The sequence below is a fragment of the Bos javanicus genome, chromosome 23 (assembly GCF_032452875.1).
Source record: "Bos javanicus breed banteng chromosome 23, ARS-OSU_banteng_1.0, whole genome shotgun sequence".
Lineage (NCBI taxonomy): Eukaryota > Metazoa > Chordata > Mammalia > Artiodactyla > Bovidae > Bos > Bos javanicus.
This window is the reverse complement of record NC_083890.1, coordinates 4,212,330-4,227,770: the sequence shown is the minus strand read 5'-3', so window position 1 is coordinate 4,227,770 and position 15,441 is coordinate 4,212,330. Positions and strand designations below refer to the sequence as shown.

Sequence of the window (15,441 nt, the reverse complement as noted above, 5' to 3'; positions counted from 1 at the left end):
GAGAGATACGCATGTATGAAAATGACTAAAAGAATATACTTTCTAAAAATAATTATTGCATGATAAGTAAAAAAAATAAATGAGTACATATGTACACCTTTGACTCTCTTTTTAGACCTGGACATCAAACACAACACTCAAACCAATTTTCAGGTTTTTATTTCATTTTTCTATCTGAAAATCATCTTGACAGATTAAGCATTTAGACATTTAAGAATTTAGAACATATCTTTCTTCATTTTCTACCTGGTTGTAAGGAAGTATCATTCTTGGGATACAGTAGCAGCATTAAGAAGAAAAAACACAAATGGACAAGCAAGCAAACAAAATAATATTCTCCCCCACTTTATTGTGGGATCAATTTAAGGTTCAAAGCCAATTACAGATTAGGATACACTTTTTTTAAAAAATCAATAAAACTCACCATTTAAACTCTTCTAAGATATTAGGCAGAATATTCACAACAGGCTCAACGGTGATTAGGAATTTCGTGCTTGCTCAGCTTTAGTTTGTCTGATTTAACAAATAAAGCAAGTTAGGTGTTACTCACCTTGGGCCCTTGTAGTCCTGGTTTTCCTGGAGGACAAATGCAGGGAGCTGCGGTTGAACCTACATCACTGGGACCGTTGAGGCACTAAAAGACAGAAAAGGAGACGTACCACACGGCAAGATGCAAACACACGTGTGCACACGCGTGTGTCTGTGTGTGTGTGAAATGGTGAAGACAGCTTACATTCACTTTCCAATGATATCTAGCCCAATCCAATAAGAAATTCAGCATCACACAAACAAGCTATGAATACTAGATACACTCAAACCACATGGAAATGGATTCTATTTCTCTGACATACTTACAATTGATGGAAGGAAGCTAAACAGTCCCACCATGCAAATATTACCATAAGGAGAATAATAGTGTCCAGGCCTACCTCACCATTCTGAAAGAAAAACAACAACAAACATGTTTTTAAGACATGTTTTGAAGTAAATTTCTAAATTATCTTTCTAGTTTACAGATATTTCTTTGTCTAGAGTAGAGATAAATGAAGTATCAAAACCAGCAAGAGCTAAAACATTTGATTTAACATTTAGCAACTATCCTAAAAAATTACCTATATATGTTATTCTTACATTTATAATAGGATGAAGAAAGGAAATTAGCAACGATGAGAGTGTGCTTGGTAAAACAGCCTCACAGGAATAAAATTACCTCAAGGTGGGGCTTTTATGCTCTCTTAAACTTTCTGGAAATCACTTAGTGAAATGAAAGTCATTCAGTTGTGTCCTATTCTTTGCAACTCCATGGATTGTCATCCACCAGGCTCTTCTGTCCATGGAATTCTCCAGAGAGACATAAGAGACTCGGATTCAGTCCCTGGGTCAGAGAGATCCCCCGGAGGAGGGCAGGGCAACTCACTCCAGGATTCTTGCCTGGACAGTCCCATGGACAGAGGAGCCTAGCAGGCTACAGTCCTCAGCATTGCAAAGAGTTGGACACAACTGAAGTGACTTAGCACCCTGGAAATCACGTGAGAACCAGAGAAAAAGACAAAACACATCTCAGCAAGTCACAAACTACATGCATTCAATTTTATGCAATTTACTTTAGGAAAGCTTCTTGCTAAACAATCTATTTCTTACTGAATAATGCACGATTTAAAATGGGTTAGTAGTCTTTCCAAATAACAAGTTCAATCAGAAAATGAGAAGATGGGAATAAAGATGAAAAAGGGTATAAACAAACCTGAAGAAGTCACACATGAAAGTGAGGAAGGAGCCATTAAAACACAGAAGGTGGATATGAGAACTCAGAATCTACAGTCTCAAGCTATGCTTCTATTATGGGAGGCAGGGGGTGGAGTGGCCATGGTCATGGCAAATGTCAATGGAGAAATACAACAAATCAAGTATGCACAATGGACTCTCAAAATGCAATAACTGTTTAATGGTTTTAGGAGAAATTCATATTCTAAGTTATAAGCATCTAAAATAAACATCATAGTGTTTAAATGAAAGAAATTTATATTCCAAGTTATAAGTATATATAAAACAAAAGTTACAATGTTTAAACAGTTAAAGTAGAAAAACTCAGAAGAAATCATTTCTAGAAGTTTCCATTGTTGATTTTTATTATAGATCCCTTAAATGCACTGCTCTGCGCTTTCAAATTTTCAGAAGATGTGAACCCATAAGTTATTCACTTTAATAGGGAAAAGGAAGATGATGACAACAAGACTATAACAAGGAAAAGAACCATGTAGGGCTCATATGTCACTGAGAATTCACATTGTCAAAAAGTTTTACATTCTACCATATCTGCATTACCAACAACATACCATTTTTTTGCCCAGAGAAAAATCAATTTCACACACTCACACATGCATATGATCAGACTCTAACGTTTTAGTTTATAATCTTTTTCTTCCTAATGCATTAACATCTCTAAATGAATAGAAAGTTGCTTATATCCTAGAAATATAAGAAAATCTTACCTAACAACAATAAGAAGAAAACTTTATATTCGTTATGGTTTGAGAAAACATGCTAACGAACAGGAAAATGAATCATTTTCTACTCTTCAGAATCGTGCCACATAAAGTATTTCACTCACACAATCGATCAAGTTTAAAAATGTGGTTTACTCACTGGACTTTCAGACAACAAATTCTATGTTTTTCTAGAGCAGGTCCAACCCTGCTTCATTCAAGAAGTGGAACAACAATGACCCCCAAGATGATGAAAAAACATTCCCTGTGCTCTTCCATTTACACTTGTACATTAATACATAATAACAGTATTTCAATTATGAACCTCAAAATATGTTTTAATCAATATCATTTTATTTGCACTGAAAATGAAGAAACAGATTAACTCTGTAAGTTAAATTCAAGCTCACATGCCATCTGCATTCTATTTATTGCTTTGAAAGTACTGAAGCAACACCCGGTGGAAAAAATAATCCATCCTACTCACAAATCCAGGTATTTCACACGCTGTCTCCCGGTTGTTCTGCTCTGGGTCACAGTAGATTCGTAGCTTTTGGACTTCAAACTGAAAACACAAAACCAGCCAAGTTAAAGTTGAAGCCCAAACAAACGGCTTTATAAAAAGCAACTCAGATACAAAGAAGCCGTCACTGTAGTCAGCAATAATGTGACACAGACCAAAGCACTTATCTTTGATAACGATAAAATACAATAAATAATAAAAACACAAAATTTGAATTTTTGACATATAGCATAAAGATGTGATGCAATGTAACTTCCAAGGAAAACTTTCGTAGCACCAAACACAAATCTCTGGTTTCCTTGGGAAACCCCAGTGGTACTTATGTAGCATCCTTGTATTAAGAGCTCCTCTAGAAAGCATTTCCTGGGCCACTGAAAAGCTTCCCCAGGCTTTCTGTGTTCACCCCACATCTCTCCACAGCCCTGATTGCACAGAGGAGGCTCAAGAAACCATCTTTGGTTTCCAAGATTTAGTTGTTGGCACAGAGAGCTGTGTGATGAGTAAACCCAGCACCTATTACTATTTAAATATTTACTACAATTTGACATTAATACACAGAGACCATAATCATACATCTGAATATGACACCATCTTCTCTTAATAGAAACAGGGTGAGAAAAACATACCTTTTCAAATAAAGCATTTTTCAAGACAGGGCTTGAAATACACACCTCTCAACCCATAATAGATATGCTAGTTTAAAAGAATGCCAAACAGTCACGGGTTTGCTTATGAAAATCCTGACACACATTAATCTAATTTTATCCTCACAGCTGCAAAGAAATTTTTATAACTGTCACTCACAACTTTAATCATATTATCTTTTCCAAATTCATGATACAATCTATGTTTCTCCTGGGAAATATGAAATTAATGTTTCATAAAAACATAGAATTCTACCATGCACTCAGGAGAACATATTTCTAAGAATTATTTTATTAAGTCTGATTTTTCATTTTCATACATACACACAAACATACAATTTCACTAATGAACTGACCACTTTTTGATTAAGTCCCTTAAAGGAATTAAGTTAAATACAATTAAATGTGATAAATACTATCACTAAAGCTCCATTTTATAGGATGCAAAAAGCAAATCATTTTTACTCACTTGGACAGTTTCTTCTTTCCCAGAGTACTTTCCAATTTGGGTTTGCCCACTGATGAAGATCCCTAACACTGGATGTAATGGCTTGTTTTCAATTTGTTGATCATCAATATACAGAGTTACATCTTGTTCCGTTACTAAAAGACGAATCTGATGCCAGCCTTCATCAAATAATATCTATAGGAAGGGAATACAGGAGATTCATAAAGAGAATTCCTAACAAACTTGTATTTTCTTTGTCTCTATTTTTTAGTCATCAACCATAAATCAGTACCACACAGATTGGCTGTATCATATTCTAACTCACCCTGACCCGAGCTGGGTCCCAAAGGCCAATACCCACCAATCACTTTATTAATCCCTACATGAGTTTCCGTCGCACATTCCGAAGTATCTGGGCCAAAGTATTTGTGGAAACAACTCCCTCAAGGTCACAGATAAGTTCCTAAAGTCCAATTCAAGTAGGACTCTCATCCTACGTACTTCATGGCATCTGTGTATCATGTAACTAGTCTGTCCTCTTGGACAGTCTCCCCCAAACCTTCTTCTCCTGATCTCCATGAAATGATATTAATAATATCCTCAGTTTTTAAACCACAGCAAGCACCCTTACCTCCTTCTCCTTACCTCAGTTGCCATACCAGGTAGATGCAAAGTTCCAGCCAGGATGTGTTTAAGCACAACTCAGATTCACTTCTCCATTGCCCTTCTCATTGTCATAATTTAGGCTCACAGGTATCTTGCTTTGTTTGAATAATTTTCAAACACATCTCAATCCCTGTTCCTTCCCTCTCCAAGCCAACCTTCTTCCCTCTGCTAGAAGTAGTCTCATGCCCCATCTTAATCATTTCTGTATTTCTAGGACCAAGCCCAATTCCAGGAAAGAGTCAAAGGTATTCTTTATGAAAGAAGAGAAAGGAGCAGAGGAGAGAGCTGCTTAGATCCTGACAGGACAGTGATCAAAACTTTTTGATGGAATTCCATCACTGACTGAACGAAATGTAAAGCCGTGTGTACAGTTCCCAGGTCTATGTTTACATATATGATACAAGTTTGAACTTATACCTGGCTCGCTTTTTGTGTGCATGAGTATCTTATACTCGAAACACAGGGGGCACCACATTCTATGCTCTAAATGAAAACTCTGCACTTTACTACACGTGACTCCTTAGTAATGAACCAAGATTTCCGTGTCCTCTCTCTCCATCAAAATCCTATACATCCTTCAAACCCCATTCCAGAAACCAACTCATTTATGAAGACTTGCCCACATTTTGTATTGAAATCCACTTTTTCTTCCACATTCCAATAACATTTTTCATCTCTATGAGATACCAGAAGCACTGAATATCACATTAAAAATAAGTTCGTTTAGGTGAGAAACATGCCATATTCATTTGTCACTTCTTACAGGAATCAGCACATCGTCTTTAATGAAAATGGCAGACAACAATGTTTTAAATTTATTCTTCTCACCAAATGAAGAAATTGCAAAAATGCATAGTTCCATGTACAGCCTTGTATATTTCATAAATTATATAACATACTATTAGACTTTTATAATAATAATCAAAATGTAATTGCTTTTATCATGATATCTGTATTCTGAACACATTTGACTTGGAAAATACACTTTTAGTTTATATATTTTATTAAATATATGTTTCTTCAGGGGATATAAACTGTCCCGCTAATAAATGCAAATTCTATATCATTATCTACCTGTATTTAATGTTCTGACAAATGTGACTTTACCTCAATATCCTGTAGGACATGACAGTATAAAGCAGACCAACATGGGCTTTGAAACTGACCAGACCTAAATTAAATTCCTGATGTCACAACTTAACTAGAACTTAATATCCTTGAACATTTTTTTTTCTGTAAAATAAGAGCAACAGCGCCTTCCTTGGGTGGTTATTATAATTAAATATTCCTGGCACTTAGAAACAAGCACTGAAAATATGATTTTCCCCACCCCATAATCTCACATGAATTAAGACAGATTTTCACTAAAATTGAGTTGCCATATGATCCACTCCTGGTTATATATCCAGACAATATACTATACTTCAGACAAAACTAAACTTCAAAAAGATACATGCATCCCTATGTTCATAGCAGCACTATTTACAATAGCCAACACACAGAAACAACTTAAATGTCCATCAACAGATGAATGCACAAAGAAGATGTTATATATGTATATGTATGTTTTATATATATAATAGAATGCTACTCAGCCATAAAAAGAATGAAGTAATGCCATTTGCGGCAACTTGGGTGAGATGATCATACTAACTGAAGCAAGCCAGAAAGAGAAAGACAAACACAGTGTGATATCACTGATATCTGGAATCTAAAATAGGACACAGATGAACTGATTTAAGAAACAAACAGACTCACAGACATAGAGGACAAAACTGTGGCTGGCAAGAAGGAGGGCGTGGGGGTGGAGCATGAGTCTGGGATTAGTAGATGCAGACTGTTACATATGCAATGGATAAATGACAAGGTCCTTCCCACTGTACAGCAGAGAGTATTATATTCAATATCCGGTGAGAAACCATAATGGACAAGAATATGAAAAAGAATAACATATACGTATAAGTGAACCATTCTGCTGTACACCAGAAATTAACACAACACTGCGAATCATAATTCAACACTCCAATAATTAAAAAAATACTAATTTTCTTCCTTTGCTGCTTTTATTCAGTAAGCAAAATTACATTATGAAATCAATATCTTTTCAGTCATGTTAAATTATGGCTCTCCTCTCCCAAAACACGCCAGCTTGATGCTAATTCCCCATGAATACCACAATCATACCCAGGCATCTTTACCTTAACGCGAGGGTCAGCAAAGGTGACCACTTGTGAGCCATTAATGATGCTGGTTGTTGTAAATAATAATGTTTTATCCACTCCATTTAAGGTAACTGCTATTTGTGGCCTTCCATCAATGGTTAAAATTCTCCATAAATCCCACATTTTCTTGACCTTAAATCTCTGAGTGGAGACAAATACGTATGATGGAGGAAGACCTTCTGGGAAAACATTGCTGGAAACAGAAGACTGTGTATAAGCTTAAAGAATTCTCAACATGTCTGCAGATTTATCAAGAAAAAACTGTATCAACATACAACATTATGGGGGGATGGGAGAGAGGTTCAAAAGGGAGGGGATATCTGTATGCATATAGCTGATTCACTTTATTGTACAGCAGAAACTAGCATACTGTAAAGCAATTAGGCTTCCCTGGTGACTCAGACGGTAAAGAATCTGCCTGAAGTGAGGTAGACCTGGGTTCGATCCCTGGGTAGGGAAGATGCCCTGGAGAAGGAATGGCAATCCATCCCAGTATTCTTACCTGAAGAATACCATGGACAGAGGAGACTGGTGGGCTACAGTTCACAGGGTCACAAAGAATTGGACACAACTGAGTAACTAACACACACAAAAATAATAAAATAAAATAGAAAAATACATATAACATTTACCTTGTGAATTCTGATAAATCAACTTTTGACGTTATTTCATATCCTTTAATCTTTGTTGGTAAAAGCTGAATTCTCTTCTTAGCCTTTTTCTTTATACCCAAGCCTAAAAGAATATCAAACCCCTTCTCATCACGTGCTGCCACGGGAATTCGTGTTGGACAGACAGATTCTATGAAGGAAAAGGCGTAAAAGTGGATTAATCATGGGTTACTTCAACAAAAAAGAAAATTAAGGGAGGAATAAAGAACATAGAATTCTAAAATCTCTATATGCACACAAATGTATATCAATGTATTTCTGAGAAACGTTTTTGTTTTGTTTTCAGGGTGTTTTTGTTACTTGACAATGGAGTCCTAACTGTCTTCTTTCTCCCTAAAAGGGGATGAAATGTAAGACGAATATTTGTTCATGAACTGTTTCAAGGGCAACACTGCTGAACTTTACACTTCACTATTGTGACTAAGAAGCAACGGAACACCTGGCCTGCGGTAGAGGCAGGCTGGAGCAGGGTTTCTGCTTCTCATCCAGGATTGTCCGGGAGTCACACACCCTTGGATACTGCCCTTGAACTTCTTGGATCCGGGAGATGAACTCTGATTGCTTTCTTGCTTTCCCAGCATTTGAGAGGTAAGAAAAAACATGTGTGTTGCTCCTTATACTCTTTCCAGTTATAGCAGTTTATAATCTTACAGTTCAAATGTCGTTGGTTCTCTCACTCTGGAAAAAACTTAACTGTGGGTCTTTTCTGTTCATGGAAATTCTTCAAATGGGCCTATTATCTCATCTATGATTAATCAGATTATATATTCTATTAATCACATTCATAAATGAATAAAGACTTTTTCCTTAAGAAGAGTCATTAAGGTTTGCATTATACAGTCATCTATATAAATTATAAAAATGTGATGTGCTTTTCAATTATCTGGGAAACCAGTGTCTCAAATTATGTGGAAAATTCTGTACAGTTGAAATGCTATTAAGCTGTTATACTGTAGGAATGTTGCAATGTTTTCAGATTCTTCCAAGGCCATCATATAATATACACACTGAGCCTGACTGCTTATATTTTATAGAGCAGCTAACAGAATATAAATAGAAGAACCTCCACAAAATGTGCTTTAAGATAATCATTCTCCTGAAAAGCATTAAAGAGAGGGAACAGTATCATATTTATCCTAGAATAAAAAGTAATGAGATGGATTTTATTAGGTCAATAATACTGTCATACCGTGTAGCATAGAATACTGAAATTAATTAAAGCTTTGTTATAAATAAAATTAGATGTATTCCTGAGACGATATGGATATTTGCATCTTCAGGTCTGAGGATGCTGAGTTGTTTTTTAGCTTGCTTGTTTGTTTCTTCTTTGTTTTTGCTTTGTTTGGCTGCAGTTGTCTGTTTATTTGTTCTGGCCACACAGCGCAGCATGCGGGATCTTACTGACCAGGGATCAAACTTACGCTCTGGCAGAAGCTCGGTATCTTAACTACTAGACAGCCAGGAAGTCCTGGGGTTTTGCTATTTCAGTAGCTTTATTGAGGTAAATTGAGATACAATAAATCAAACATAAAGTTTACAATCTGATTAGTTTTGACACAGGTGTATACCCATGAAGCCATCTCCACCGACAAAGCAACGAACATGTGCATCAGCCTCAAAAGTTTCCTTACGTTCCCTGCAATCTGTTCCTGACACCATTCACTATCCCGATCCCATCCACATTCTCAGGCACCACTGATACATCTTCTGTCACTACAAATAAGTTTGAATTTCATATAATTCTATAGCGACGGAAGCGTATTGGAAGTCCTCTTTCTTGTCTGGCTTCTTTCATGCAGCTTGATTATTTTAGATCCACTCTGGCTGCTGTTTCAGTAGTTCATTCTTTTGGATGCTGATTACTGTCCATTGTATGGATATATCACAATTATCTACACGCTTGCTGATGGACAATATTGGAAATATTGGAAATAATATTAAGTTTTGATATAAAGAGTTAGATGTATCCCTGGGAAGGGAAGGGTATTTTCCTCTCAGATCAGAGGTTGCTGAGTTTTGAAAGACCTAATCAGTCACATCCTTCTTCCTCTAGGAAGCTTAGCGCTAACTGATGAGAAGATACAGAAACTGTGCAAGCAGAAGGTGCTGGTTAGGGTGTGAACCGCTGAGTCTGATGAGACAGTGAACTGTAATTAACCACCCCTGCCTGGCAGCCCAGCAGGACTGATTCATTCCCCAGCCACCTGAGAAACAGGACTTGCCCCTAAGCTCACATAGGATCCACAGAGAAAATGGAGCTCCAGCTTCACAAACCTGTCCATCCAAAAAGAAAAAGCTAAAGGGACTTTGCCAACATGACCATCTACTTTTCTCAGATGCCCTTATCTGAAGACGCATTTTCTCATGAGTGGTAAGGAGTCAAAGAAAGTGGAGAAAGGTCAATCTATATACTCATTGCAGCACTGCTTTTAATTTGAAAGAATGAGAACTCACCAAAAACCTTTACCTGTACCCAGACAAAAGCCAACTCAAGTGAACTTTGAGCAGAGAAGTGACAAATTTGACTTCACTATCAAACCATCTTTACATTTTTAAATAATCCATGTTCTGACAAATATTAATCTTTTACTACATTACTGAATTAATTTGTCTTTTAACCTCTACTTAAAACTGAGATTTCTTATCATTTAAAAACTCATTTTAATGTAAAATCAAAAACAACTTATCAAAAGAAGAGCTAGTCTACCTGAAGCTCCTCCATATGAAAACACAAGAAGCAGGGAATAAATGTGGTAGTAATGCTGAATGTTCAGTTCAGTTCAGTCACTCAGTCGTGTCCAACTCTTTGTGACCCCGTAAACTGCAGCACGCCAGGCCTCCCTGTCCATCACCAACTCCCAGAGTTCACTCAGACTCATGTCCATCAAGTCAGTGATGCCATCCAACCATCTCATCCTCTGTCGTCCCCTTCTCCTCCTGCCCCCAATCCCTCCAAACATCAGAGTCTTTTCCAATGAGTCAACTCTTCGCATGACGTGGCCAAAGTACTGGAGTTTCAGCTTTAGCATCAGTCCTTCCAATGCACACCCAGGACTGATCTCCTTTAGAATGGACTGGTTGGATCTCCTTGCAGTCCAAGGGACTCTCAAGAGTCTTCTCCAACACCACAGTTCAAAAGCATCAATTCCTCGGCACTCAGCTTTCTTCACAGTCCAACTCTCACATCCAAACATGACCACTGGAAAAACCATAACCTTAACTACAGGGACCTTTGTTGGCAAAGTAATGTCTCTGCTTTTGAATATGCTATCTAGGTTGGTCATAACTTTCTTTCTAAGGAGTAAATGTCTTTTAATTTCATGGCCACAATCACCATCTGCAGTGATTTTGGAGCCCAAAAAAATAAAGTCTACCACTGTTTCCACTGTTTCCCCATCTATTTCCCATGAAGGGAAGGGACCAGATGCCATGATCTTAGCTTTCTGAACATTGAGCTTTAAGCCAACTTTTTCACTCTCCACTTTCACTTTCATCAAGAGGCTTTTTAGTTCCTCTTCACTCTCTGCAATAAGGGTGGTGTTATCTGCATATCTGAGGTTATTGAGATTTCCCCCAGCAATCTTGACTCCAGCTTGTGTTTCTTCCAGCCCAGCATTTCTCATGATGTACTCTACATGTAAGTTAAATAAGCAGGGTGACAATATACAGCCTTGACGTACTCCTTTTCCTATTTGGAAGCATTCTGTTGTTCCATGCCCAGATCTAACTGTTGCTTCCTGACCTGCATATAGGTTTCTCAAGAGGCAGATCAGGTGGTCTGGTATTCCCATCTCTTTCAGAATTTTCCACAGTTTATTGTGATCCACACAGTCAAAGGCTTTGGCATAATCAATAAAGCAGAAATAGATGTTTTTCTGGAACTCTCTTGTTTTTTACATGATCCAGTGGATGTTGGCAATTGGATCTCTGGTTCCTCTGCCTTTTCTAAAACCAGCTTGAACATCTGGAAGTTCACAGTTCACGTATTGCTGAAGCCTGGCTTGGAGAATTTTGAGCATTACTTTAGGCTGTGTTATATAACTCAAATCATAAATCAATAAATTAAATTCTTCCTCTTACTATGATGCAAGATTTGTTCCTGGCAGGGGGCAGGGTAATACAGAACAACATGAAGCCTCATTTCAAATGCATTTGATTTAAAACTGCAAAAGAAAGAACTTTATTTGAAACGAAAATATGTTAAACATTATATCATAAGAATATTCAGATTTGAATTGCTCTTTTGATTTGTTTTACCAAAGAGAAGTTATAAGATATTAGACAAAGAGCTCCAACTGAAGATCAGAATCTGAGGTTTAGACCAAAGCCTTCCTCTTAACCTCTCATGAGCCTCCGGCCTCTCATCTGTGAAGAGAGAATAATGCTCTCCTTCACAGGGCTTGTCTGATGATCAGATGCATTGATGTATGTGGAAATGCTTCATAACTTCAAAATAGCATGCAAGTGTGGGGAATAAAGCAAGTACTGTGCTCATCCTTTTTCTATAATCAAATCTTTTGCACTGTGTTCTGTTAATAATCTCCAGGATTGTACAGAAAACAGTGTGGCCCAGTGCATGAAATCAAAAGTGTATATCAGTAATCACAATATAGCCATGGCTTCATTAATATCCAGCACATCTCATTAGTGATCATGCATGCTCAGTCGTATACAGCTCTTTGCAACCATACAGACTGAAGCCCGCCAGGCTCCTCTGTCCATGGGATTTTCCAGCAAGAACACTGCAGTGGGTTGCCATGCCCTCCTCCAGGGGATCTTCCCAACCCAGGGATCTAACCCGTGTCTACTATGCTCCTGCATTGCAGGCAGATTGTTTACCACTTGATCTATCAGAGAAGCCCTCTCATTAGGGAAAATGTATTTAAATAATTACATTTTATTTTTCTTTCAGCTTTCAATTTTTTAATTGTAAAGTGAACGTAAAATTTATCATTTTGACTATTTTTAAGTGTAAATTCACTACCATTAAGTATATTCAAATGTTGTATAACCAACACCCCTATTCAGGGAACCAGAAAAGAAAACAAGGAAAAACCACTAAAGCAGAAGAGCTTCAGTTTTCAGAAATACAAACTTTGTACCCATTGGACAATAACTCCTCATGGTTTCTCTCTTCTCAGCCCCTGGTACCCTCATATTTTCTTGAAGGAATAATCTTTCTTCCCTATTTGCTCACCTACAAGAACAATAAAATATCCTCATACACAGGAACTGAAAAGTAAAATGTAGCTAAAATGCTCAAATACAGTTGGTACGTTTGCATACACTGGCTATGGGAGACAGGTAAAAGGAAGTTTCTGTACATAAAAAGCTGCTTTCATTGCCAACCAACAATTGTTCCAAAATCTGCCAGGGAAATAAAGGTAAATAACTAACTCCTCTATAGTGTCCTAAAAAGATGTATGTATAAGCATACAACCAATTTCTACTGGAAACTGGGAATAAAAATTGGAACTTGGAAGTTATTTTAAGGACCAAGAAAATCAAATGCTAACAGAGTCAGTCAGAGGATAATATCCATAACAGCTAAGTTGAACAATCTAGATAAAGCAAGTTAGTTTGAAGAAGTACATTTAGGAGCAAGGACAAAAAAAGAAAAAGAACTCAAGATCTAAGTTTGCAAGTGCAGGAAACTAAACAGTTGTAATTTTAGCCCAATATGTTCAGAGAGTATTCAGGAAAGGAATGCTTTCTGGAGCAAGCATAGATCACTCCAGCTTATTTTAAACACTAGGGTGCAGTGATAATTGCTTCCTGTTAAATCTAAGGGCTAAGTAATATAAGTGATTCAGTCTCATCAGGGTCATAAAAACATGCTCTATTTAAAATCCTACCATAGTCAGGGACAGAAAAACTGTCCATCTTTTGAGTCTGGCCAGGACAATTAGATATGTCCAGCTACTCCTTTCTGTGTGTGCATGTCTGACTCTTGGTGACCCCATGGACTATAGCCTGCCAGACTCCTCTGTCCATTTGATTTTCCTGGCAAAAATAGCAGAAGGGGTTGCCATTTCCTCCTTCGGGGTATCTTCTCAACCCAAGGATCAAACCTGTGTCTCCTGCATCTCCTGCATCAGCAGACATATTCTCTACTGCTGAGCCACAGGACTGGAAAGGTCAGTTTTCATTCCAATCCCAAAGAAAAGCAAAGCCAAAGGATACTCAAACTACTGTACAATTGCACTCATCTCACATGCTAGCAAAGTAATGCTCAAAAATTCTCCAACCAGGCTTTATCAGTTCGTGAACCAAGAAATTCCAGATGTTCAAGCTGGATTGAGAAAAGGCAAAGGAAACAGAGATCAAATGGCCAACATCCGATGGATCACTGAAAATGCAAGAGAGTTCCAGAAAAATATCTGCTTCTGCTTTATTGACTATGCCAAAGATTTGTGTGGATCACAACAAACTGTGGAAAATTCTTGAAGAGACGAGAATACCAGACCACCTGACCTGCCTCCTGATAAATCTGTATGCAGGTCAGGAAGCAACAGTTAGAACTGTACATGGAACAACAGACTGGTTCCAAATCGATAAAGGAGTATATCCAGGTTGTATATTGTCACCCTGTTTATTTGACTTCTATGCAGAGTATGTCATGAGAAACGCTGGACTGGAAGAAGCACAGCTGGAATCAAGATTGCCAGGAGAAATATTAATAACCTCAGATACGCAGATAACACCATCCTTATGGCAGAAAGCAAAGAGGAATTAAAGAGACTCTTGATGAAAGTGAGAGTGAAAAGGTTGGCTTAAAACTCAACATTCAGAAAACTAAGATCATGGCATCTGGTCCCATCACTTCATGGTAAATAGATGAGGAAACAGTGACAGACTTTATTTTGGGGGGCTCCAAAATCACTGCAGATGGTGATTGCAGCCATGAAATTAAAAGATGCTTGCTCCTTGGAAGAAGAGCTAATGACCAACCTAGACAGCATATTAAAAAGCAGAGACATTACTTTGTCAACAAAAGTCTGTCTAGTCAAAGCTATGGTTTTTCCAGTAGTCATGTATGGATGTGAGAGTTGGATTATAAAGAAAGCTGAGCACTGAAAAATTGATGCTTTTGAACTGTGGTGTTGGAGAAGACTCCTGAGAGTTCCTTGGACTGCAAGGAGATCCAAACAATCCATCCTAAAGGAAATCACTCCTGAATATTCATTGGAAGGACTGATGCTGAAGGTGAAACTCCAATACTTTGGCTGCCTGAGGCAAAGAACTGACTCATTGGAAAAGACCCTGAGACCCTGATGCTGGGAAAGATTGAAGGCAGGAGGAGAAGAGGATGACAGAGGATGAGATGGCTGGATGGCATCACTGACTCAATGGACATGAGTTTGAGCAAGCTCCAGGAGTTGGTGATGGACAGGGAAGCCTGGTGTGCTGCAATCCATGGGGTTGCAAAGAGTTGGACACGATTTAGTGACTGAACTGAGCCACCAGGGAAGCCAGATGTTAACAAGATGTGGGATTATCATACTAATTAATAATGAACACATTTTTCCAGATCTCAACTAGCCTAGTTTATAAGTGCCTATTCAATCCAATTCTACTTGTTATATTGTTTGTAAGCCACCCCTCTGCAGAAGTCACATATTTTATTGATAACTGGGGAAATTTATGTGGAGATTTGCAGTCAGAGACTGAAAGAAATTTTACTGATCCAGATCCAGTAGTCCAATAAAATATAGTTGTATCTGAGTGTACAGCTCAGATCTATGCAAGCCAGCTCCTTTAAACTTTCCTGAACTGAACTT

The 15,441-nt window shown here is 37.7% G+C and overlaps 1 protein-coding gene across 2 annotated transcripts in view; it reads right to left on the bottom strand.

The window, feature by feature from the left end:
* The window catches only part of COL21A1 (collagen type XXI alpha 1 chain), a 234,742-nt gene that overhangs the window by 122,573 nt on the left and 96,728 nt on the right, over positions 1–15,441 (bottom strand). The window contains exons 4-9 of one of the 2 annotated variants that reach the window (XM_061397807.1): positions 7,622–7,790; positions 6,966–7,182; positions 4,123–4,296; positions 2,974–3,051; positions 930–938; positions 551–634 (exon numbers count right to left, since the gene is read on the bottom strand). In XM_061397807.1, coding sequence (XP_061253791.1) covers positions 551–634; positions 930–938; positions 2,974–3,051; positions 4,123–4,296; positions 6,966–7,182; positions 7,622–7,790 — 731 coding nt within the window. Of the gene's footprint in view, positions 1–550; positions 804–929; positions 939–2,973; positions 3,052–4,122; positions 4,297–6,965; positions 7,183–7,621; positions 7,791–15,441 lie in introns of those variants that run through there. The other variant, XM_061397806.1, reaches the window with a different exon arrangement.